We start from the raw sequence: 24,887 nt of genomic DNA on the forward strand, positions 1-24,887 counted from the left end.
CTGCCCCCAGTTTCCTGCCCACCCTCTCCCCCATTGCAGGGGTGCCTGCGGGGGCAGGGCTTTGGGAGTCTGGGCGCAGGCGGTGCCCGTGCAGTGCAGCCAGGCTGCAGGGGACCGAGACCCCTGGCTGGCTCATCAGCTCTCGCTCGCCCTGCCGTGGCATCTGTGCCAAGCGGCAGCATGGTATTGAGCTCCACCACCGGGCAGGGAGGGGCTGGTCGGCAGTTTCACCAGCACCATCTCATTCTGTCCTTCTTCTCCCGCAGCCGGGAAGGCCCAGCGGACGCCCCGGATTCTCCGAAGACAGGAGGAAGGAACGCCGGTCGTGTGTCGGGGGGGGGGGGTGTCAATCCTGGTGGAGGACACCCCAATTCCACTGCCCGCTGTGTCTTTCAAGGGAGATGCCTGGGGGCCATGGCGTGCTCGCCATGGGGGGCGACTGATGCCACCAGGATCCTCGGCCGGTGCTGAAAACAGGTCGGTGCCGGGCATTGCTCCATAGCAGACGGACAACCCCCTGCTGGCCCTTCCCCACCATGGCAGCAAACAAGGAGAGGGTCTGCCCCAGCGGGACCCCGCTGGGCCACATGAACGGGTTCCCCCCCACCGTTTACCCCTTCGCCTTCTCCAGCAGCATCCGGGGCTCACCCCCGTTTGAGGTGCTCACCAGTGCAGGCTACTTCCGGGGCTTCCCCACCGACCTGCCCAAGGAGATGGCGTCTCTGTGTAAGTACCAGGGGCTCGGCGGGGCTGGGGGTGCCTGTGTCGAGGGAGGGGGGTTCATCATTGTTTAGGGGAATCACAAGAAGCTTGAGGCTGTGATGTTGCATCGTGGCAGGGCTGGCGATAACATGCAGTGAGTTGAGGGTGGGTTGGCATGGGATCGAGACTGAGATGGGATTGATGCTGGGACTGGTGGTGCCATGCTGGAGCGAGTGGGGCTAGCTCCAGATGTGAAGGGATTAATGGCGGGGTGCAGTGGGGCTGGCTCCGGATGTGCAGGGGCTAATGGCGGTGTGCAGTGGGGCTGGCTCTGGATGTGAAGGGGTTAATGGCGAGGTGCAGGGGGGCTGGCTCTGGATGTGAAGGGGCTAATGGCGGTGTGCAGTGGGGCTGGCTCTGGATGTGAAGGGGTTAATGGCTGGGTGCAGTGGGGCTGGCTCTGGATGTGAAGGGGTTAATGGCGGGATGCAGTGGGGCGGGTGTTGGATGTGAAGAGGTCAATGGCAAGGTGCAGCGGGGCTGGCTCTGGATGATAAGGAGTTAATGGTGGGGTGCAGTGGGGCAGGCTCCGGATGTGAAGGGGTTAATGGCGGGGTGCAGTGGGGCTGGCCCTGGATGTGAAGGGGTTAATGGCGGGATGCAGTGGGGCGGGTGTTGGATGTGAAGGGGTCAATGGCAAGGTGCAGTGGGGCAGGCTCCGGATGTGAAGGGGTTAATGGCGGGGTGCAGTGGGGCTGGCCCTGGCTGCGTAGAGGCTAATGGTGGGCTCCATTCTCTTTATTCGGGTACCAGCTGCAGTTCCCATCCCAGATCAGAGCCCCACTGTGCTGGGTGCTGCGGGAGGGATGTGCCGCAGGGGCATGATGGGGTGGGTGCCAGGGCGTGGTAGGACAATTTTGGGTTCGTCATCGGGGCATGGCAGGATTGGTGCCTGTAGATGGCTGGGCTGCTGCCAGGATGCAGCCGAGTCAGCGCCAGGGCATGGCAGGGTCGGTGCCAGAAAGTGGCAGGATTGGTGCCTGCACATGGCGTGGCTGGCATCAGGGCGTGGCGGGTGTGACGCTGGGATATTTTTAGGTTTGGCCCTGGGATGTGATGGGGTCATTGCCTGATGGGGTCATCGCCCTGATGTAGTAGGGTTGGTGCTAGGCCACGTTTGGGTTTGCCATCGGGCCGTGGCAGGGTCACTGGGGAGTTGGTGCTGGGACTTTTCGGGGGCGGCATGGTGACCCATCGCAACGACCTGATGTGGTGGGCGATACTTTGATGGGATGTCCTGATGGTCGAATGGGGACGGGGGGACGCTGTCTCTGGTCTTCCAAGGTGCCCTGGGAGCTCACAGTCCTGCCTCTGGTGGGGGTGGCTCTCAAGGGGGATGTCTCCCAGCAGCCCCTGCTGCCCTATAGTGCCAGGGGTGGGTCAGACCCCCCACCCTGTCCCCGGTGAGCGTTTTGGCTGGGCTGGTGGCTCAGCGCCAGGGCTTCAGGGCTCCGTGGGGCTCAGCCCTCTCCTGCCTGCTGGGACAGGCCTGGAACCCGGCCTGGTCTCCCGTGTGCGGATCCCAACATGCAGGAGCCGCGTCCCCACGCCGCCCCAGCTGTCAGTCATGGGCTGCACGTGTCTGCCCCACATGTGGGACTGGGCTTATCCCTGTGGGCGTCAGGGTCCTCCCCCGCATGGGGGGCTCCTGATGGAGGAGTCATGCCCCCTGTGGCCACCCCCAACTTCAGTGATGCCTCTCAATCCAGACCTTCAGCCCTTCCTCCCCACACCACCTCCCGGCCCGCTAAAGGGGCTCCAACGTTGTTCCTTTCACTGGGGCTGGATCTGAAGGCAGCGTGGGGTGGGTAGCATGACCCATCCCGCCCTGGGCACTGGACCTTAGGGCTGCCCAGCGCTGGGCCAGACCCGGTGAGCGCCCTGCTTGGCATGACCTGGCCAGCAGCCTGTGCAATGTGGGCCGCGGTATGGGGAGCCCAGGGGCGTGCCCGCGTGGGCGTGGGAGCCTGGCTGGGCTTTTTGACAGTGGAATCCCAGGCAGCTGCAGGTGGTGCTTGCCCTGGGGCCCGGCGGAGCGGCAAGTACATTGCGTGGGAGGGGCAGGAACGTTGGCATCTCGGGGGACGAAGCAGCTTGGCAAGACGGTGCCTGCTGTGATCCCCCACCGTGTGGGGAGGGCAGGTGTGGGCGAACCCTTGCTCTGCCTATGCCAGGGTGTTAGCTGACGGGCACAGTGCCCCCTGCTGCTCAGTGCAGGGGTCCGAGAGCCCCCGAGGTCTGGAGAGGTGCTGTGAGGTCAAGCTGCCATTTGTGATGGGGGGCAGGAGCCTGGGGTTGAGTGAGGGGCCCATGGGGCAGAGCTGGGCTGGGAATGTGGGGCTCAGCAGGTCTGGCTGCAGCGTGGGGGGAGTTTTCAGGCCGGGTGGCGTTTGTGACCATGGAACTGTCTCCTCATTTTTCAGGAAACAGGAAAGGGGTACACTTTTGGCACAGGTGTGGGCAGGAATCTGCCCCCCCGGGCTGCCCCCGGCCCAGCCCCCTTGTCTCCCCCAACCCCCTTTGTCAAACTCCACGCGAGCAGCAAGGTGGCCTCTGTTCTGCTCACGCTGGCTTTTCCGCGGGCCCGGCTCTCGCTCGGCCGACGGAGGGTGACGGCTTTAATCAGTGCCTGATGGACGGGCGCTGGCAGCGCCCCTGGAAAGAATTATTTCATCTGGCTCCAGATGAGAGCTGCCGAGCGGGGCCCGCATGGCGCTGCAGTGAAAAGGGCTCTGTGTGCTCCCCTCGCCAGCCCCTTGCAGGCAGCGGGCAGGCGGCTTTTCCCACCCAGTCCTTCGGCTCTCCATCGCAAAGCGGGCTGGGGTCAGGGCTCCTCCCTGGCTTGCTTTCTCCCTTCTGCAGGGGCTCTCGGACTTCACTAGCCCATCCCAGCGCTCGCTGGGCCCCGGGGCCGCCTGAGCCCATTGCACTGGGCCGCACCTGGGGTTTAGCTGCTGGAGAGTGGCAGGGCAAGCCCTGGTACAGCAACCCCCTCGCTGCTCCCTGCCAGGGGCGTCGCTGGCTTTGCAGAGCAGATCTGGTGGACGCTGGGATTAGGGGCTAGGTGACTAATGTGGGAGGGCGCGGCCGGGATGTGCAAAGGGAATGAGTGGCTTAGAGTGGGGGTGAGCGGGTGGGGCTGGGAGTCAGGACTCCTGGGTTCTCTTCTTGGCTCTGGGAGGGGAGTGGGGTCTAGCAGTTAGAGCCAGGGTAGGAGCCAGGACTCCTGGGTTCTGTCCCTGAGTCTGGTGGGGGAGCAGGGTCTAGCCTGTTGGAGCAGGGCAGGAGATGGGCGTCAGGACTCCTGGGTTGCTTCCTCACTTCTGATACTGCCTGGTGAGACGGACAGCGCTCTGATATGGGCAGGGGGCTGTGAGGGCATTGCCCTCCAGCTGCTGGGCTTGCTAATGGGACCCAGATCCGTCCCCTGCGCCAGCTGGTGAGAGCTCAGGGGTCCCAGGTGAGCTCGCAGAGGCAGGTGTCTAGCGCACAAAGCTGGGACTGAAGGCATTCTCCTGCTGCCTCTCGGGGGCAGTGCAGGTGGTGCCTTGCCCTGCCCAGCCTGTGCATCTTGTAGCTACGAGCCTCCACGGCGATCGACCCAGCACCAGATTCACCTTGAGCTTCCCCGGCCTCCACCCCCGCTCTGGACCCCCCAGAGCCCTGTGGCTCCCTTGTCATGCCCCCCAAGCCCAGTCTTCCACGTCCTGGCCCCAGCTCCTGTGTCCTGTTCAATGAGATCCCAGACTGCAAATGGGCATCCCGCAATCCCGGCTCTGTGAGCTCCCCCACAGCAGTGCCCAGCTGGGACTCCAGCGCTGTGAGCTTCCTGGAGTACAAATGGGCATATCCCCTGCCCCCGGGTAGGTGGAGCTGCAAAGCCACAGGGACGGTCCCAGCTCAGTGGCCTGGCCTCCTTTGATCAGCTAGGCAGGCGGACTTAGTGCATTGCATGGTGCGGGAGCAGCGGTGGATACATCTTTACTTTGGCACTTCACCCTCGGGGGTGGCTCTCCACACCCCAGAAGCAGCTGCCTTCCGCCGCTCTGTGGCATCGGGAGCCCCCGGCAGCCCGGAGAAGTGGTAAAACTCCTCTCCCTGCCCCCTTATGCAAATGGAGAAACTGAGGCATGTAATGAGTGGGACGCGGTGAGGTAGAAATAGAAACCAGGCGACCTGGCTTCCAGTCCCAGGCTCAGCCTGCCTAGCTGTGCCATAACCTGCCAGTGGGGCTCCCCATCTCCAGAGTTTGGGATCGTCCTTCTGGGGGTGGGGAGCGGGATTTCCAGGGAAGCGGAACTCCCCCCACCCCAAATCCCTTGACTTGAAGCGAGCGGAAACTGCCTCCCACAGCTTCTGTAGCACACTGGACACCCAGGCTGGGATACTGGGGAGGGCTGAGACTTGGCTGCTCTGGGGGGCAGGGACGGGGTTCAGGGTGATTACCCAGTTTGGTGTGACTTGGGGTTCCCTGATCTGCAGCATCCCCGGGAGCTGGGCAGAGGGACCGGGGGGTGAGCCCCAAATGTGGGGCTGTCCCGTCCTGAGCGCAGTGAGCCCATGGGTCTCCAGGGGGAGCCAGCGGTATCCCAGCCCCAAGCATACTGGCCTCTCAGTGAACCCCGCCAGGGGTACAAGGGGGGAGGCCAGCCGGGGGGGTGGGGGATGTAGCTGGCGGCCGCCTATACCCTGTGGTTTGTTTTCTTTAGTGTTAACTTTCAGCGTCTTTCAGGCCCATTTATGCCGTAGTGGCTGGAGTAGAGGTGCCCCCAGAAACACCAGCCCCAGGCCCCCTGGCAGCTTTTGGCTCCCCTCCTCTCATCTCTGATTGCTTTTAGGAGAGCCAGAGAGCCCCAGTGCCACCAGTCGTGGATCTCCAAGCACCATATGGACATGAACTAATTCAGCCCTGCGGCCCTCCGTGATATCCCAGCTTTGCAGATGGGGGACAGGGACACACTCTGCCAGTGATAAGACTGGCAGAAAAACCCAGGAGTCCTGGGTCCCAGACCCCGCCCTGCTGTATCCATTAGACCCCCCCACTCCCTTCCCAGAGTAGGGCTAGAACCCAGGAGTCCTGACAACCAGTCCTGGTTTCTCTAGCCACTAGACTCCACTCCCCTCCTAGAGCTGGAGATGGAACCCAGGAGTCCTGGGCGCTGGGTCTCCTGTTCTAACTCCCTTGCCCTCTCCGCCGGGCTCTCGCAGCTCTCCCCAGGGGCACAGACATTGCTGCTGGACACAACGAACCTTCTATCGCAGCACTGGCAGGAGGGGCTGGGCGATGCAGCCCCCCAAGGGCCAGCAGAGGCTGCCAATGGCAGCTCCTGCTCCTCAGGGCTGCTGAGAGCTCCTGCAGGGATGGTGCCCAGGGAAGGGCCCTTAGGAGCAGCGCCTGGAGGTCCTGGCTGAGATCAGGACCCCGTCGCATTGGGGTGAGAGACAGCCCCTGCGTCCAAGAGCTCACAGTCGAAACAGACCAAGAGTGGGAAGGGAAACTGAGGCACATGGCAGGGCAGCGATTTGCCCATGCTCTGTGGCAGGAGTCAGGGATAGGACCCAGGTGTCCTGACTCCCAGCCCAATGCTCTAGCCACTAGACAGCACTGCCTTAGGCTTCCCACTTGCTGCCCCCTTGCACTGGTCTGTGCCCTCCCCCTCTGGTTAGAGCAGAACCAGCATGCGTCTCTCCTCCCTACCTGAACGAACCCAAATGCCCCTGGGAGAGGGGCCTGGTGCTGGCGGCTGGGAGGGAAGGAGTGACTCCCCCAGCTCTGGGAGCGCTGAGCACCCCTTATCTCCATCTCCTCCCGGCTTAATGCTGCTGCTCTTCCTCCTCTGCCCACAGGATCCTCCGCTTGTGCTGGCTACTGGTGTTAAAGAGACAAGGGGTGGGGGCTGCCAATGCAGACCTCCCTCCGTCTGCATTGTAGCTGTGCCTTGCCAGTTCCCAGCCAGGACTCCAGTGCTGTGAGCTTCCCCTCAGCAATGCTCTGCCTCTCATGATATTACTTTACAAAGCTGCAGGGGATAAAATAGATCCCAGGAGCTCTAGCTCCCAGTACCCTGCTCTAACCACTAGACCTGCCTTGCTCTGCTTTTCAGGGAGAATAAATCCCTGTCTGTTAGGGTGCTCAGCATGGCTGAGCTGCTCTGTGGGAATTCCCTCCCGCACAGGTGGTTCTAGGAAGGGGAATCACCCTGCTGCCCTGCAAGTTTGCACTGCCCCAATCCCCCACAGCTCTGAAACCCCCAGGTCCTCTGCCCCCCATCCACAAATAACTGACCCTCTCCCCTAGCGCCGCTCAGCTGACGTCCCCTCCCCATCCCCCATTGCAGGGTCCCTGATTGAAACCCAGAGTGGGGAACGCACCCAGGGAGCAAACAGAGGATGAATCTGTGAATCCAAAATTGGGGGGGGGGCCTGCCCCCCCATCCTGATCCTGGATCCACAGCAGGAGTTGGATCCCCCCTGCCAAATGTCCCTTCCCCCAATTTCCTGCCTCTGCTGCTCAGCTTGTGTATCCCGCACCCCTGTAGGCCAGGTCTGTTCCCCCTTTCCACACTAAACCGGTGAGCCAGCATCCATCAGACACGATTATGGCCCCTATCGAAGAGCTGCGCTCCCAGCTGCCTGGGAGGGGTCAGGGGGAGCTGACTGCCCTCCCCGCCCACTGATGCACAGCTGTCCAGGCGTTGATGGGCGCCCTCTCCTTTAACAAGATGGGGGACGGCCGGGATGCTAACTGATCCCTGGAGCCCCAGAGCAAGGCCCAAGGGGGTGGTTGTGTCCCTAGGGGTGCTGTGACCATTTCAGGCAGCCTCTGGTCCTGGACCTCTGCGAGCCTGTCAGCTGTGAAATTAAGCCGTGGTGGGTGTGTTCAGGAGTGGGGAGGGACACCTCCGCCTGGAACCAGTGGGGTGGTCAGGCCTGATCCCAATGCCTCAGTGTGGTGCTAGGGGGCGCTGTGCTGCAGGGAGAGAGGGGGGCTCTGTAGGGAGTGCTCTTCCTTCAGAGTCAGCCTTGGCTGAGCTTGGGGGTGCTGTGGGCTGCAGGGAGTGGGATGAGGCTCACTAGGGGGCACTGTGCTGCAGGGAGCTGGGTGAGGAGTCACTAGGGGGCGCTGTGCTGTAGGGAGTGGGATGGGGGTCAGTAGCTGCCCTGCTGGGAGGGTGTCAGGAGCGCTGTGCTGTGGGTGGGGGCTCAGTATGGGGCACTGTGCTGCGGGGAGCGGGGTGGGGGCCTCAGGAATGTGAGACATGATTATTACTAGCTCCCCCCGCATGGCGCCCGGGGCTGCCCAGCCCCACCCATGGTGCTGGTGCTGCCCCTCCCCCTCTGTTCTCACCACATGGATCATGAATGTTGCAGTGTTTATGGCATCAGTGGGGCTGGAATGTGGGAAGGAGCCTTGGGGCTGTTGCTGGCTCCAGAGAGGGCCTGGCCCCTCGCCTCCCCCCTGGGCCAGCCTTTCCTTCACTGCCACAGTGTAGGTCCCCTCACTGGGGCATGCATGAAAGAGAGCCCAAACAGCCCCCAGATCAGACCCATGGCTCCATTCAGCCAGGTGTCCTGCCCAGAACAGAAGCAATGGCCCGTGTGCCCAGTAGCCCATCTCCTCTGCCCTCATACTATAGCAGGGGTGATGTCTTCCTGACCTCCCAGTCAGGGGCCCTTTCACACCCTGAAGGAGGGAGTAGGGGTGGATCTACAGCCTGTGTCATTGTGAACCCAGATGTTGAGCTCCACTGAAATGCAGCCACCTCTGAGGTAGAGCTTGGCAGCTGTTTAACAGTGGGGGTGGGGATGGGGTATCTTAGCCAAAGATAGGCAGCCCTCTGCTCTTGGGTAGTGTGGCCTAGCAGACTGAGCAGTGGACAGGGAACTGGGAAGCCCCAGGTTCTAATCTCGGGTGCTGACTCACTGTGTGGCCTGAGACCAGTCCCATCCCGTGCTTCAGTTTTCCCCCATGTGGGCTGAGAGCTGAGAGGGTCAGTCAGTCTCAGGGCGCTGGGGTGACCGTGCCCCTATGGGTTTGCATGGCCTGTGCAGAATTGCTTGGGCCTTGTGTGAAAGACCCCTACGTGGGCTGCAGGCAGCTCTGCTGGGATTCTGAGCTGGGAAAGGGCTGGCTAAAGTATGATGCTGAGATGGCTTTGTGTGTATGTGAGATATGAGGGGGGGGTGTGTGACAGAGGTGGTGGTGGGGTGATCTGCCAAAGATGCCTGGGGGGTGGCTGATGGAGAGGGAAATTCTTTGCTGTGGATTTGAGGGTCCATGAGGAACCCACTGGAGGGTCTCTTGACACTAGTGGTGGTGTGACTCTGAATGAGTCAGGGCACGAATGAGAAAGACTGACTTGTGATTGTCTGCCTGTTGGTATGCGGCTGTGATTGTGAGCGTGTGCGATAGCAGTCGAGTGACCAATGAGCCAGCGATCAAGTGATGGATGTGTAAAGGGCGCCGTTGGGCTGAGTGTGAGTTGCATCTGAGAGCGTGCGGGAGTGACACCAGCGCCGTTCATGTGCCGCTGTGAATAAACGTGAACATGACAGTGCATCGTTCGTCTGTCCATCCTGGTGGGGAGGAGATGGAGGGAGGTCAGGGGCGACCCAGCTGTGTTCCCAGTTTGCTGACAGTGTGTCGGGTTCCTCTTCCCAGACAGTGAATGCGTCACTCCCAGCAACTGGTGCCCTGGTGGGGCATGGCACGCAGGGCTGGATGGTGGAAGGGTCTGGCACCGGGCCATGTGGCCAGCGCAGGAAGTAGTCAGTGTGCCACAACAGGAAGTGGAAATGCCAACCTCACCCTCTGCTAGGAACCCAGATGGTTGCAGCATATGCTGCTTCCTGGAACCACCGTGGCCAGCCAAGGGGGATGTCACCTGGAGCGGTCCAGGGGGCCTGGGTGGCAGAGGGCAGGATGCACCGAGCCCCAGGAACAGGCCTGGCAGGTCTGGCCTGGCCCCTGATTGGGCTCTGGGCAGAGATGAGTCACACTGTTGCACAACACTGCCAGAGTGACTCTGCTTCTCAGAAACATGCATCACAGCAGGGGAAGAGGGCAGGAGGGCTGCCATTGCGGGGAGCTCCAGGCTGCCCCAGCCCAGCCTCTTTCAGCAAGGGGCACTGCAGGGAGTGGGGCAGGAGGGCTGGCCCGGGGGGGAGGGGGGGGACGGACCTCCCAGCAGGAGTGCTATTGCTAATGGAACAAAGGTTCATGTCCATGCTGTGCAAGTACCAGGTGGGCGGGGTGTTTATAATATCATTAAACACCAGTCGTTTTGGGGGGGGTCCTTTCTGTTGCCCACCCTCCCCATCTTGGTGCCGCAGGGGCCTGCTCCTTCCCCTCCCCCTGGGGATCAATCTCTTCTGGAGCTGGGAGGCTGTGCGGGTTTCAGACATAATAAAAGAAAAGTTTCCCCTGAGACAGAGGGAGCGACATGGGCACGGGGGCCTGGGGTGGGGGGAGCAGAGGTTTAGCCCCGGGTCAGCTGGGCACATGGGAGCCAGCCACCGGCAAGATGAGGGATTCCTTTCTGGCATGGGTCAGCTTAATGGTGGTAGCGGCGGGGGATAAACGGGGTGGGGGGGGAGGCCTCAAGGAAAGAAGAAGGAAAGTGTGAGCGTCTCTGTGCAAAACAAACAGGGCTTTATTCAGACAGGAAGCCCCCGTGGCTGGGTGGGCGGGCGAGGGGCTGGAGGCCTGCACCCTCCCAGCGGCATCCCGTCCCCTCAGCCAGCTCATGGGGGTCGAGGTGGAAGGTGACGCTGTACCCCCGGGGACATGGTAAAGCCAGGCTGCCACCCCACCCCCTCCGGCTGACTGGGGGGTAGGTGACACCGTGACCCAGAAGGTGTCCTCCCCACCCCCGGTGTGAGTGACGGGGTGAGCAGGTGACAGTGTGACCCAGGAAATGTTGCCCCCCTCAGTGCGGGTGATGGGGGAGTGAGTGACAGTGGCTCCCTGAGGTGCGGGTGACAGGGTGACACCCTAATGCCAAGGGTGCTGCCTGCTGATGCAATCAGCCCCATTTAACCCACCGGGAGCCCTACACCATAGTCCACGGCTGCCCTCTTTCAGGGGGGCGGCCCAGGGAGACTACAACTCCCAGCATGCACCGGTCCCAGCGGCCTGCCTGGGGTGAGGGCACTGGAAGCTGGGAGTTCCAGTCAGGCTCTCCGGGGCACCTGGCCACCGGCCGGACTGCGTCTCTTTGTGCCGCTGAGTGGCGGCTCTCGGGGACTCCTGGCTGGTGGGCAGAAGGCTGCAGAGGACCTGGGTGCTGGCATCTCGCTAGCCTGCTAGCCTGCCCCATGCCGCGTGCCCCACCCCCACAAAGGCTGGCCCAGGCACATCTGGTTCTCGTGAAACATTAGAAGGCTAATAGTTTTAATTGCCACAGGTTGGGGGGAGGGGGTTCTGGTCCCTGTGCTGCCTGCAGCTGGGGGGTGGGGGGGGGGAGGCTTCTCGTCGGCCTCTGCCCTCCCCCCAGCCCAGCTCGGCTCCATCTTTCCGAGTCACTAGGGTTGTTACTAGGTAGCCCTGGCCCTTCCTGTCGGGGGCTCTGCATGGAGCAGGCAAGAAGCACCCAAGTTGGGGGTCCCAGTTCATTGGCAGCGGTTGGGTGGGGAGTGACGAGCAGAGGGGGATGAGGCTGAGCAGGCTGGGGGTGATTCGAGGGCTGTCACCTGGCCTTATGCAGGGGCTGTCAGGGTGGGGTGTGAGCAGGCGGGGGTGTGGCGGGCCTGGGGGGCCTGAATGGGAGCAGGAGCTAGAGTCTTTGCTGCCCCAGAAACACAAGCTCGACCCCCTCCCCCCCAAAAAAAACAGACATTACACACGGCTTCACATGCCACACACACGCACCACAAGGCTGTGCACACCATACAGATATTGCACGCAAGCACATGCAACAGACATCCCATGCCCTTGCCCATGCCACACACGTGCGGGCGTGATACACTGCACACACGCACCATGCTGAGAGGAACGTACATGCTTCTGCAGCCCAGACACATGCCCAGCACATGGGCACACCCGTCACACATGCCTATGCATGCCAGCCCAAGGCAAACACATACCAGGGTGACGTAAGTATGAGGGCAATGACACACGTGTTGAACAGATGTGAGCACACAGGAGAGCCATGGCGACAGCAGCACACCCACACGGACACTGACAGAAGTACACAGCAGTGCGACATGCGTGCCACACTGTTCCGAGAACGCACATGCAGACACGTGTGCACGGTGCTAACACGATCATATCACACCCACACAAGCATGGACAAATGGACACAAAGGCCTGCAGACATCGCACATGTCTGCATACACCATACAGATGCACAGACATCACTCCAAGATGTCTGCTTGTGCCACACTGACAGGACAGACACACATGCATTGCACTGACAGAAGCCTGTATATGGTGAAGCCACATGCAAACACATGTGCAGTGACACAAGCATGCACACCTGGGTATCACTGACTCAAAGAACACATGCTCCAGCATGAACATGCAGACACACGCACCTCACCAACAGGCGTGCTGTACCACAAGCGTGCACCGACATGCGTGTGCTGCAGTGGCACACGCTCCATGCAACTCGCACATATATGCCCACCAACACGAGTGTGAATACAGTGAATAATGTACCAAAAAACTCCCTGAGCACGTGTTAGGATGATTAAACCAAAATGCTTCCCGCTCACTCCCTTCCTGCTGATACTGGAGCCTCTGGCACAACAGTGACTCGTGCAATCGCACGTCCCAGCGTGCCCCATGACACTCACAAGTAAGCAATGTGAACGACGAAAACCCACCGGCCCACACAGCTGTGGGGCAAAATTCGCTAGATTCCCTGCAAAGTATTGGCTCCGTTCCATTCCTATCAACCCCCACTGGGGTGAGCTGGGAGGGGCCCATCCCAGTCCAGGGGCTCCTTCCAGCCCCCCCCCAATGTTAGCTGGCACAGGACCCCTCGATGTGGGGCTGCTTCGAGAGTTTGAGCGGGTGAGTTCTGCGCCCAGGGAGTGAGGGAATGTCTGCAAGGCTTAATAGAGTCTGTGTGAGTCTGGGAGAGGAGCGGGAGCCCGTGCCTCCACGCTCAGGCCTTCCACAGAGCCGGGGTTTGTGCCGAGCGGCTTCTGGTTTTAATTACCGGGCAGGCGGGTCAGGCTAATTGGGACCTTTTGGATTTCAGCAAATGCATTTGAAAGGGAAGGAGGAAAGAAAAACCCTTTCGGGCCCTGCAGCACGTCAGCTGCGACGTGGCATGCCCCACCCAGGGGTCCGCTACGGCACAGGTCAGTGTGTGTGTGCCTATAGCCCCCCCTTATACACACACACACACACACACACACACACACACACTACCTTTCTCCAGCCGCAATGTGTGCGTCACTTTATACATCATTTGCCAGTTCAGGGTGCATTGAGGATTTAAGGCTGGGGAGGGGGAAAGGGAATACTGCCCCTCCATTCAGACTTGCCCTGCTTCCAACTGGAGTTGTGGGTGCTCTGCCATGGGTGATCTGATGTGGGGAGTCCAGGGGGTTCCCCCCAGATGTGGGGGGAGGGGAATTGGTGCCCTGATGGGGGCAGTTTTGGAGGGGATGCCTGATCCCAAATCTCCCAGGAGTTTCTGCTCTAGGAGATCTGCAGGGTGTGTAGAGCAGATCTGCCCCCCTTGGCCCCCTGCACACACACATGCTCACCCCCTGGCAGGAGGCACTGGGCTCTGGCCCCTGCTTCTGGCTCAGTGGCCAGCTCCCAGGGCGGGTCTGTCTCTCGCTCTCGCTGATGGTTTATTTTTTCCAGGCAATTATAAATTGCTGAAGCTGCCTGTGGAGCCACGTGGCTGCCCCTCCAGAGGCTCGGGGCTGCGGCCCCCCACAACTGCTGTGAATCCCCCTTTTCCCTCTTTGTAGGAGGCAGCAGGGGCATTAGGGCCCAGTCATTTCATGTTGAAACCCCCACAGCCTTGACTAGGTCTTGGCTGAAAACCGTGTTTCAAACCAGCTCCGCCAACATAACCCCCCCGGGGGACCCGGGGCCTCAAGCTACGAAACTGGAGCTAAAACCCCAGCTCCAGATGCCCCGTTGCAGGGAACCCCCAAGCCCCGCATCCCGAACTGGCCCCTCCAGACGGGAGACATGGCTGGGGCAGGGGTGTGCTGGGTGGGAAGGTCGCCCCTGTCCTGGGTCGGGGTGGGGGGCAACAGTGGCAGGGGCCTAGGGGGCGGGGTGGGGGGGGCTCGGTAGGAGCAGGCGGGAGCCCGCTGTGTCCTGGCGGCGCCTCATCGGATCTGTGCCGCGCGCTGCAGGCAGGGAAGGGAAGGGTTGACATGGAGCTGGGTCAGTTGAAGGTTACTGTACCCAAAGGGGGTTCTCCGAGAGTTCAAGCAAAGCTCGCTGCTCTGCCTCTGCGCTGGAAGGAAAGGGAGGGGAGCTGCTGGGGGGGGGGGCAGCAGGCTGGCCCAGCCAGCGAGCGAGCGGGGAGCCAGGCTGGCCCAGCCAGCAAAGGGGGAAGCTGGTGAGGGGGGGAAGCCAGTCCAGCCAGGGAGGGGGAAGGCTGGGGGAGGGGCCAGCCCAGCCAGTGGGGAGGAGGCGGGGGGGGGGCAGCCCAGCCAGTGGAGAGGGGGCTCTGGAGAGGGCAGCCCAGCCAGGGAGGGGGAAGACTGGGGGAGAGGCCAGTCCAGCCAAGGAGGGGGAAAACTGGGGGGGGAAAAGCAGGCCTAGCCAGTGGGCGGTGGGGGGGGGACGGGGAATGAAGCCCAGCCAGTGGGGAGGAGGCAGGAGGGGTTCAGGCCAGCCAGTGGAGAGGGGGCTGGGGGAGCAGGCCAGCCTAGCCAGTGTGAGGGGAGATGTGTGGAGGGCAGCTCAGTCCGTGAGGGGGAGGCCATCGAGGAGGCCAGCCCAGGCAGTGTGGGGGAAGCTGAGGGGGGGAAGCCAGAGCCAGTGGGGGGCGGAGGAGGGAGGCCAGCCCAGCCAGGGAGGGGGGAGGCCAGGGGAGGAGGCCAGCCCAGGCAGTGTGGGGGAGGCTGAGGGGGGAAGCCAGCCCAGCCCAGCCCAGCCAGTGTGGGGGGGAGGCTGAGGAGGGAGGCCAGCCCAGCCAGGGAGGGGAGGAGGCCAGCCCAGGTAGTGGAGGGAGAAGCCTGGGGGGACCTGGGGTGGTCCAGGGAGTAGAGTAGGGAAGGCTGGTGAGACCCAGGTTAGAGCGGAATAGGAGGAGCCAGGTCAGCCCAGCCAGTGGATAGGGGAGGTGTGAGGGGGAGGCCGGGACAGCCCAGGTAACAGAGGGGAGAGGCTGCTCTAGGAGCAGGCCGGGCCAGCCCAGGCAGCAGAGGGTGGGGGGAGGGGGGTTAAGGGAAGGCCAGGGAGCGGGGAGGCCAGGCCAGGCCAGGCCAGGCCAGGCAGCAGAGGGAGGGGCTGGGAGGATAGGATGGCTCCGCTGGGCTTGGCCTTGCTTAGGCTGTGGACAGGGTAGGCTGGGGGGAGGGAGGGAAGGCCCAGGCAGCAGAGGGGGGGGAAGGGAAGACCAGGGAAAGGGGAGGCCGGGCCAGCCCAGGCAGCAGAGAGGGGGGAAGGGAAGGCCAGGGAGGGGGGAGGACAGGCCAGCCCAGGAAGCTGGGCGGGGGAAGGGAAGGCTAGGGAGGGGGAGGCTGGGCCAGCCCAGGCAGGGGGGAGGGGAAGGGAAGGCCAGGCAGGGGGGAGGCCAGGCCAGGCCAGGCAGCAGAGGGAGGGGCTGAAAGGGGAGGATGGCTCCACTCGGCTTGGCCTTGCTTAGGCTGTGGAGAGGGGAGGCTGGGTGGGGGGGAGAGGGAAGGGAAGGCCCAGGCAGCGGGGCGGGGGAAGGGAAGGCCAGGGAGTGGGGAGGCCGGGCCAGCCCAGGCAGGAGAGTGGGGGAAGGGAAGACCAGGGAGGGGGGAGGCCGGGCCAGCCCAGGCAGGAGGTGGGGGAAGGGAAGACCAGGGAGGGGGGAGGCCGGGCCAGCCCAGGCAGGAGACGGGGGAAGGGAAGACCAGGGAGGGGGGAGACCGGGCCAGCCCAGGCAGGAGGGGGGGAAGGGAAGGCCAGGGAGGGGGGAGGCCGGGCCAGCCCAGGCAGGAGACAGGGGAAGGGAAGACCAGGGAGGGGGGGAGACCGGGCCAGCCCAGGCAGGAGGGGGGGAAGGGAAGGCCAGGGAGGGGGGAGGCCGGGCCAGCCCAGGCAGCAGAGGGGGCAAGGGAAGGCCAGGGAGGGGGGAGGCCAGGCCAACCCAGGCAGGAGAGGAGGGTGAGGGTGGGGGGGAGCTGGGTGAAGGCGGGTCTTATTTTTGCTGAGAGGCATCTGAGATTGAAAGGAAATGGAGACTTTCAAGCCACAGGAATGTATCACTGTGCCCTACCCGAGGGTGGGGGTGGGGGTGAGATGGAGTTGTGCGGGCAGCTTGTGTGTGGGGGGCCGGTTGGCACAAGGGGCTGTGTAAATGCATCCCGGGTGTCAAGGCTTTGCCACCCACAGCCCCTGTTGCCCACGAGCAGTGGGGAGGGTGTGTATGGAAACAAAACCACTGCCTGTGGGTGGGTGCCCGGGTGTATGTGAGACTGTGTGAGCATGACAGTGTGAGCAAGACTGTGAGACTTGGTGTGACACTGTGAGAGTGTTTCAGAGTAGCAGCCGTGTTAGTCTGTCTCCGCAAAAAGAACAGGAGGACTTGGGGCACCTTAGAGACTAACCAATTTATCTGAGCATCAGCTTCCGTGAGCTACAGCTCACCTCATCGGGTGCAACTGTGCGAGTGTGCAGCTGTGTGCGTGACAGTGTGAGAGAGATGGTGTGTGCATGGTCCAGAGACTGTGTGTGTGAGATTGTGAGACAGCGTGACACTGGGTGAGCCGGCACATCTGAGACTGCGTGACACTGAGACTGTTTGCATGTCACGCTGTGACACGGTGTGTGACCCTGAGACACTGCACCTGTGAGACTGCGAGGCTGTGTGTGCGTATGAGGCTGTGTGCACGCGTGACACTGACACCAAAACTGCGTGTGACAAACTGAGGCTGCGTGTGACACTGACACTATGTCTGAGACTGCGAAACACTTTGTGTGTCAGACTGAGTGTGTAACTGTGTGTGTGTGAGACTGACTGTATGTGTGCTTTTAAGACCTTGTGTGTGAGGCTGGAACTAGGTGGGAGACTGTATGGCTGGGTCCCCATGGTGTGCATGTGTGACTGTGTGACTGTGTATGTGTGTGAGAGAGAGAGAGACGGGGGGGGGGAGGCCTGGGGGCAGCTTGTGCACGTGTGTGTGTCCGAAAGCCCGTGTGTGTGTGTAGGTGTGCCCTCCTCTTGCTAGCCACGCCCACTCTGTCCCAAGCCCCACCCCCAGCCAAAGGCGTTTGCTTTTCCAATAGGTACCCAGCACTAGCCGCTGGGGCTCACCCGAGGCGCGTCCCGCGCAGCACCATTAGCCAGTGCCGGGCTCTTTTGGGGAGGTCCCAGTTGATCCTTCGCCCCCCCCCCGCCCCCAAATCCATCCCCCCCCCCGCCGAAGTGTGGCTCTCGCCCCCTGTGGTGTTGTGGGGGAGGGGGGCGCAGCAGGGATTCCCTCCCCCCACCCCCGCTCAACCCCCAAATCACCCCCCTCCCCGCCGCGATGTACGACTGCATGGAGGCGTTCGCCGTCGCTCCGCGGCAGCTCTTCGATGTCACCAACCAAGGCTCCTGCATGCTGCGCAAGGCGAGCATCAGCCCCTGCTTCGGGGCGCTGGATCCCTTCGGCTGGCCCCAGCCGGCCAGCCTGCAATGTAGGTGGACCCCGGTCCCTCCCTGGGGAAGGGAGGGGTTGGTGGGGTGGGCCGCGGCTTGACTGATGTGGGGCCGTGGGTGGGTTGCCACGCGTGGGGCTGGGCCGTGGGTGGGTGTTTCCGTGGGGAGGGGCGCACGCCCGTGGCTGAGCGCTTCGGTGCGCCAGTGTGGCCGGGCTGCCCGGGGGATGGGGCGCGGGGTTTATACATGTGCGGCGGGGGGGGAGGGTTGTTACGCGAGTGGGCGGGGGGGGGGAAGCAGAGAACCCACTTCGCGCCCGCGGTCTAGCCCCGGCTCTTCGCTTCGCTCGTTTCCTGCTTTAGAACTTCACGCCGGGGGGGGGGGGAAGTTTGGTGAGAAGCGTTTTTGGAGAGGGGTTGGGGGGGGCCCGTGGGTCCCCCCCCCCGTCATCCTCCATCCATGGCCTCTCTCCGCTTTACCCTGCTGATGGGGTGGGGTGCAGTGCGGGGGACAAAGTGGCTCGGTTCCAGGAGCCCCGGGGTCCCCTGCCTTGTTTGGCTGGGGTGGGGGGGCGCGTGTCCCTTTCCAGTCCCCCTTTGTCTTCAGCGCGTTAATGAAAAGCCCCGGAGGGCAGGAAAATGAGGACCAGATGAGGGTGCGCTTTGAAGCCAATCCCAGGGGACCTCGAGCAGGGGGTGGGGGTGTGAATGGGGGGCGGGGAGCAGGGCAAGAGGGGTCATTTCTTCCATCCTTACTAGCCAGAGCCAGGGAATTTTTTGTTTCTTTCTTTTAAATATGGAAATTTGGCGGCGATCCACTGAGCCGTGCAAACAGGATGAGGGATTGGAGAAGTGCTGGGAGAGGAGCCCTGTGGCCGGAGGTATAGGGGGCACAGCATTGCGTCTTGCACCCCACCTGTAACCCCCCCGGCAGGGCCAGGAGCAGGGAAGGGGAGTGGAACTAGTAAATGGAGCCGGGGGGCAGCGGGGGGGAGGAATCTTCCATCCCCAGGACCCCGGGCTGCTCTCAGCCCACAGGCTCCCTTTGAGTGGCGGCCAAATCTCTCCGCCTTTGGCAGCCACCACTACTGTTTACAAGTTGAGGAACAGGCTGTTTTCAGCAGCCGGTTGTAGGGCAGGGCGAGCGCCCGTCTGCAGCCCCGGGCACCTAGCAGGGCAGAGATGGGCATAGGGATGGTGTGGGGCACCCCCCCCCAAGTAAATCTGACCGTTTCTCTGTTCCATCTCAGCCCCCCCCTTCCAATGGTTTCATTTCAGAGCCAGCCCCACCCCGCTCTGCCAAGCTTTTTCCTGCCAAGGCTGCCCCTCTCTCGCTAACTCCTCGCTCCAAAATGTGGCACATAACCCTTCCTTAGCACCCTGGGCCTGGGAAGCAGGTCGAGGCCTGGCCGAATCCCTAACACGCCACCCCCGCAAAGTTCCCATCCAGATGAGTTTTTTTTAGACTAGGAATCCATTGCAAAGCCAGGACCTGTCTAGCATTCAGAGCCAGGTGGTAAAGACACCCCAAAACACTGTGGGGGGATTGGGGCCCCCATGTGTGTGCCTGGGGGGAGGAGGGTGACTGCTTTTCCTTTCTCTCCTTCATTTGCTCCCAGCTCCCAGTCTACGGTACCCATCCCCCTGGAGTTTTTAGCTTGGGCGGGACCCCACCTCTCCCAGGTGTAGTGGGGATGCTGATTAACCTGCTCCCAGCTTGGGGTCTCCTCCCCACTCTATGGCAGGAGGGTGGGAAATGACCCAGCAGTCCCTGCTCCCAGGAGCCATGCTGGGGGACAGCTGCATACAGATGTGCCTGAATGGTTCTGTCCAGACCTGGTGCAGACTGCCCCAGAGAACAACCAGGGCTGAGTGCTCACCCAGTGCCCACCCAGCTGGGAGAGCCAGTTCTCTTCTTGTTACCTCAGCCATCTGCTTTCACCACAGTGGGAATCAGGGATCGGGGTCCAGGGATCGGGGTCCGGTGGAACATGCATGTTCCTGTGGTTGTTTAGAATAGTAGCAGCTAGATGCCTCAGCTGAAATCAGGGGCCCTTTGTGCCAGGTGCTGCAGCAGAGCCAATCCCTGCCCCAAAGAGCTCATTGACGTCTGCATAGACGAAGGGAAACTGAGGCAAAGGGTCTTGCCCCGGGTCAGTGGCAGAGCTGGGAATAGAACCCAGGTCTCCGCATCCTGGGTGTAATGAGTCGCTCCTTGGCACTGGCTGTGTGTGACACCTAAAATGTTCTCCTCATTTGCCTGGAATGAGTGCCCCCCCTTGCATTAACACCGCTCCCTGTACCCCAGCGACCTCTCTGCCCCTCGGTTCCAGCTGGCAACCCAATGTCAGAATCCCCCCTCTCCTTGCCCCAGCCCCAGCCCCAGCCCCAGCTGACCCCCAGGTAGTTTGGAGAAGCAGCGCTGGACTGGCCCACCCAACCGAACTGTTCTTTGCTCGCCCCTCCCTTTCCTGAGTGAGGACACACCTCTGTCTGTCCTCATCTCTGGGCTGGCAACTCCTCTGGCTCAGGGCCTAGCTGCTAATCTCCCCCAGTGGAGCCAGGCCAACCGGGTTGTCCCCACCTTGGGGCTGGCTCCTCTGCTGTCATCCCCACTGGGAAGGAGGGGCTTGTGGTGCTGCCAGATCAGAAATCCCACTCTGCCTGGCTGCCAATCACCCTACAAGGGGCATAGCAGGGGGAATCAGGCTGGGTAGAGGGGTGGCCCCTGCTCTGTGCACACTGGGGGAGCTGGGGCCAACCTCACCCCTCAGGCAGCAGGGTACACAAGGCTCATGGGTGCAGGTCTTACATCAGCGTGGCCTCACTGAGATGAGTGACCAGGCCCCAGGACCCCTATCCAGACCCTAGGTGGAAGAGTCCTATTTTGATTTCCCTGCCTTCCCGCCCCTATCCCCTCCCCACCTTGGCAGCAGTCTTCCTGAGGGCAACTTATGGGGTAGTTCTCTTCAACCCCCCTGTTCCACTGAGCCAGATGTCCTGGAAACCACAGTGAGCGAGGTCACCAGGGTGGCCCCGGAGCGGCTGTTGTCAAAGGGAGTAGGAGGGAATTTGGGGCTGGGCTGGCAAAAGCAGTGGCTACTAAGCTTCCCAGCCTGGTAGCCTGTGGCACCTCCCGGGCAGGGAAGAGCTGCTGTAGTGATTGATCAGGGACGTGGATGTGGGTGAGTGTGTGTCTCCTAGACAGCAGAGGAGCATGCATTTGTTTGTGTGTGTTGGTTTGCATGGGTGTGTCTGGGCATGGGGTGGAGGTGCGGTTCTGGGTGAGCCGGGAGCCCTGCCCCCGGCTGGGCTGTGTGTCTTTGCTTGAGGCTGCAGGCATGTGTGGGTGTTTGGCTGTGGTGTGTGTCTCAGTGTGCGGGGGAGAGGGGGGCCGTGTGTGGATTACTCCCTTTGTAAAGTGTCAGGAATGCAGTTACTGAGACAAATGGCTTATATAGCGACCCAGCTGCAAACATTTTACGGCCGGTTATAAATGGCCTGTTTGAAGCTGTGCGAGGCGAGGGCAGGAATTTCCTCAATTTCAGCAATTTAGGCTTTAAAAAACAAAAAACAAAAAAAAACCCCCCAACCTCCACCAAACTTCCTGCCCCAGGTCAGGCAGCGGGAGAACTGGGAGTAGGAACCTTGGCTGGGCCCAGCAAGAGCAAGTGGGCTGGGCCATCAGCACCAGGCTTGCGGGAGAGCTGACCCCATGACATCTCCCTCAGGAGGCTGCCCAGGGACCTTGTATTAAAGGGTTCAATAGGGCCGTGGATTGCCGCTGATCCTGGCATGGTCCTGGCAGATACCAGTCAAGAGCTTTGCAGCCTCCTGTGAGCATGGGGTGTCCTGGCTGCCAGGTAGAGCTGTGGGACCACAAATGAGCCCAGATAAGATAACTGGTCCCCAGTGGTGTGTGCCCCTAAATGTTCTCTTGCTGGAGGGCAAGACTGCCCCTGCCCTTCTGCCTGCCATGCCTCCAGCTAGTCCAGGAGCGGGGCAAGCAAGGTGGGTTGGTGTCCTGTGGAAGACGAGCTTTGCAGGGGGATTCACAGCCCAGAGCCGCACACGCAAGGCCCCTGGCTACCAACACCATCATAGCGACTGGCATTAAGCAGCCCTGCTGGTGGGCAGAGAGGCCAAGGCCTGAACAGGCCGGCCTGGGGCAGCCCAAATTCCCATCTGACCCTCCGGGATGGCCCCCAAAGGATTCCCCCAACAACTGAGAACCGAATGCCCCACACCCCAGGAGCCGTGGGGCGGAGTGGGCCATGACCCCTTCCAGTGTGCTCCTCCAAGTCTCTGGGGGCATTTGGCTCTTTGGAGACTCAAGGGGTGAGGATGCTGGGGCTAGCGCCTGTTGGTGCAAGGGGTGAGAGATGCAGGGCGGGTGCCGCGCAAGTGGGGTGGCTGGAAAAGCCATGGGCGGCGGGGGCTGCTAAGTAGTGGGGGGATCCTATGGGGTGAGTCACTGGCTGCTCCTCCTAGAGGGTTCAGAGCTGTGGAAGGTGGTGCTGGGATGGGAAAGCAGTGCAGGGCTGAAGGAGGAGGGGATGCCAGGCAGCTGAGCCAGGTTGCAGCATGCGGGGAGGGGTAGCTACAAGGCTGAGCTGGGGTGAAGCAAAGGGGGAGCAGAGACAGGGCAGGGCCGAGCTGGGCACAGCACCTGCAGTCCTTCCCCCTCCAGCCCACCCTGGCCAGCTGGGGCCTACGTCGGCTGCAGAGCTCAGCCCCAGTTAGCTCGGCAGCTGCCTCTTCTGTGCTGAACGTTTCCTGCCGGTGGCTTGGCTCCCCTGCCTACACCCTCCTGCTGGTGCCCGCTCTGACGCGGGCATGTGGCAGCGGGCAGGATGCAATTGGCTAGCGAGGGACCCTGCCCTGGGGTGACGCCACCCCCGGCCCCTCTCTGATTGGCTACTGGGCGGGTGGTGGAGGGGCACCTGCTGCACGGAGAGGAAATGACCCAGCATTATAGGAACAGGCTGGCAGCGGGGCCATGGCAGCGGGGCCATGGCAGCAGGGCGTGGGGGGGAGGAGGGGAGTACCGTGCGTCAGGTGCCCACGTGGCTTTGGCAGAGAGACGATTGCAAGCCTGAGCTGGTGCCTGGGGAAGGAGATTGAATCACGGGAGCCCGTCGGCGCCTCCCCGGGCAGCCCCGTGTAAAACAGCCTGGGGCCGCAGCAGCTGTGGCTGCCTCTGAGTGCTATGCCCCAGGATGCGCGGGGCCTGGGCCCTTCCTGGCTCCCGGCGCTGGGTCTGCAGGTGGGGCTGTCAGATTGCCAGGGAATGGGGTGACAGGCTCCACGGATCTGTCCCTCCGTCTGCGTGTCCCTCCATCCCACACGCATCCCCAGGGGAGTGGAGCGCCCAGCATTCTCCCTCTGGGGTTGAGGATTTAGGGGTGCAGGTGGGGTGGTTCAATCCACCCCTTCCCCAAAGTAACACCCCCACCCCAGGGCTCCTGGGAGGGTTGGCGTGTTGTGTACAGAAGCTATTAGGAAGGGATTAAGTTAGGGTTGTAATGTGATTCTCTCCAGGAAATGACAGGCCCGATAGCTGGTGGCCTCAGCGGGCCAGGAGCCTGTCCCAGCCTCTTGTAAAGTTACCAGCAGGCTCCAGATCTGATAAGAAGCCAGGAGCTGGGCCCCTTTTTCTCTCTCACCCAATGGATGGGGAGGAAGCGCTGGGATGGGGGTTGGGGAAGGGCAGGGGCAGGAGGGGAGGAAAGCTGATGGGGGGGGCAGGGGGGAGAGAAATGTTGCATTCAGCCCTGGATCCTGGGGCCAAAGGGATGGACATGCAATGAGGGGAGAGAGAGGGAGCTGGATGTGTGGGGTAGGCGGAGGTGGGTGAATGCCAAGGGGCAGAGGGATGCGTTACAGGGGGTGGGATTAGGAAAAGTGGAAAAACATTGTGGCAGGAGGACCGATCCAGCCAGAGAGCGACTCTCCCCCAGGGGAAAGGCTAGGAGCCCCATTGCACTGGGGCCAGGAGCTGGATGGATCTGACAGGCACGTTGTCCCTCCAGGGGAAGGGCCAGGAGCCCAGGTGCTTTAGGTCAAAGCGATGTAGTAGGGACCCACCCTGCCCTGGCTGGGAGGGCTGCACTAGACACCACCAAGGGGCTCTTCTCTGCTCCTAGATCCCAAAGTCCTTACTCCCCGCAAAGGGGAAACAAAGCCCCTGGCAGTGTTAGGTCAGTTACAGATACAGACCTTGGGTCTTGGCCACCTGCTCTCTAGGAGGAGAGTACAGCAGGAGTGATTCAGGGCACTAGGATTCCATTCCCAGCTCTGCCACTGACCTTGGTCAAGTCTCTGTGCCTCAGTTTCCACCCTCTGTCTAGACTGTCAACTCTTTGGGGGCAGGGGTCGGCTCTCACTCTGTAGGGTGAGGAGGTGCAATTGAGAGAGTGCTGTCTGGGTGCCCATGCCATCGCTGAGCCCCTTGCAGTGCCAGGGGCAGAGACCAGAGAGGGCCCCAGAGCTGAGCCTGTGTGTGGGGAGAGAGGTTGAAATATAATGGGGTGTATGAGACAGGATTGCCCCCCTCCATGTAATGGGAGCTGGTGGGGTGCAGCGGGCACCTCTCTGCCATCCACACTGTTGCTTGGGCCAAATCCAGGGCTGGCACTTTGATCATCCAGAGCAGCAGAATAAACAGCTTTTAAACTGTTTCACAAAGGAGGTCAGTGTATTATCCCCATTGTATAGCTGTGGAAACCGAGGCACAGGGAAGTGACTTACTCAAGGTCACACAGCAGAGCTGGGACTAGAACCCAGGTCTAGCCTGAGTCCCAGTCTAAGGCCATAGCCATTAGGCAGCACTGCCTCTGCTTTACCCCCATGGTTTTGCCCCACCTAAGCCTTTGCCTGGATCTGGTTTTGCATCTGACAATTAGGCTGGTTGGCAGAGCTCTGAGCTCCACCAGAACCACCATGAACACTCCCCTGGCCTTTCCCCTCTTGGCTCAGTGAGCGCAGACATTGGGAGGCAGGGCTCCTGGGTTCCCTCCCCAGCTCTGGGAGGAGTGATATCTAGTGGATAGAGCAGGGGAAGGGAGTCAGGCCTCCTGGATTCTCTTCCCGGTTGCTCCAGGAATTAGCCATGTGATCTTAAGCCAGTCAGTTCCCCGCGCTGTGCCTCAGTTTCCTCGTGTACGAAACCCCCGCTCTGCCTCCCGGAAGCTTAATTAACAAGTGTCCGCGGAACGCTTTCAGATCAAAGGGCAAAGGATCAGTGTTATTAATCACTCTGGCAGGTTGCTGCTCGCTGCACCTGCTGGCATGCGGCAGCCACCTGACGGGAATGCAAAGCCCTGCTCCACGCTTTGACTCCCTGACATTGCCTGGCCCTGCTTTAACC

General features: G+C 61.8%; 1 protein-coding gene across 1 annotated transcript in view; it reads left to right on the top strand.

Moving 5' to 3' along the window:
- Positions 1-17,157: 17,157 nt before the first annotated feature.
- RARG (retinoic acid receptor gamma) overlaps positions 17,158-24,887 on the top strand; it is a 31,681-nt gene continuing 23,951 nt past the window's right edge. Inside the window, 1 exon segment of the mRNA XM_073318692.2 lies at positions 17,158-17,557. Coding sequence (XP_073174793.1) covers positions 17,407-17,557 — 151 coding nt within the window. The 5' untranslated portion in view covers positions 17,158-17,406.

Source organism: Lepidochelys kempii, chromosome 20, assembly GCF_965140285.1.
Source record: "Lepidochelys kempii isolate rLepKem1 chromosome 20, rLepKem1.hap1, whole genome shotgun sequence".
Taxonomy (NCBI): Eukaryota; Metazoa; Chordata; order Testudines; family Cheloniidae; genus Lepidochelys; species Lepidochelys kempii.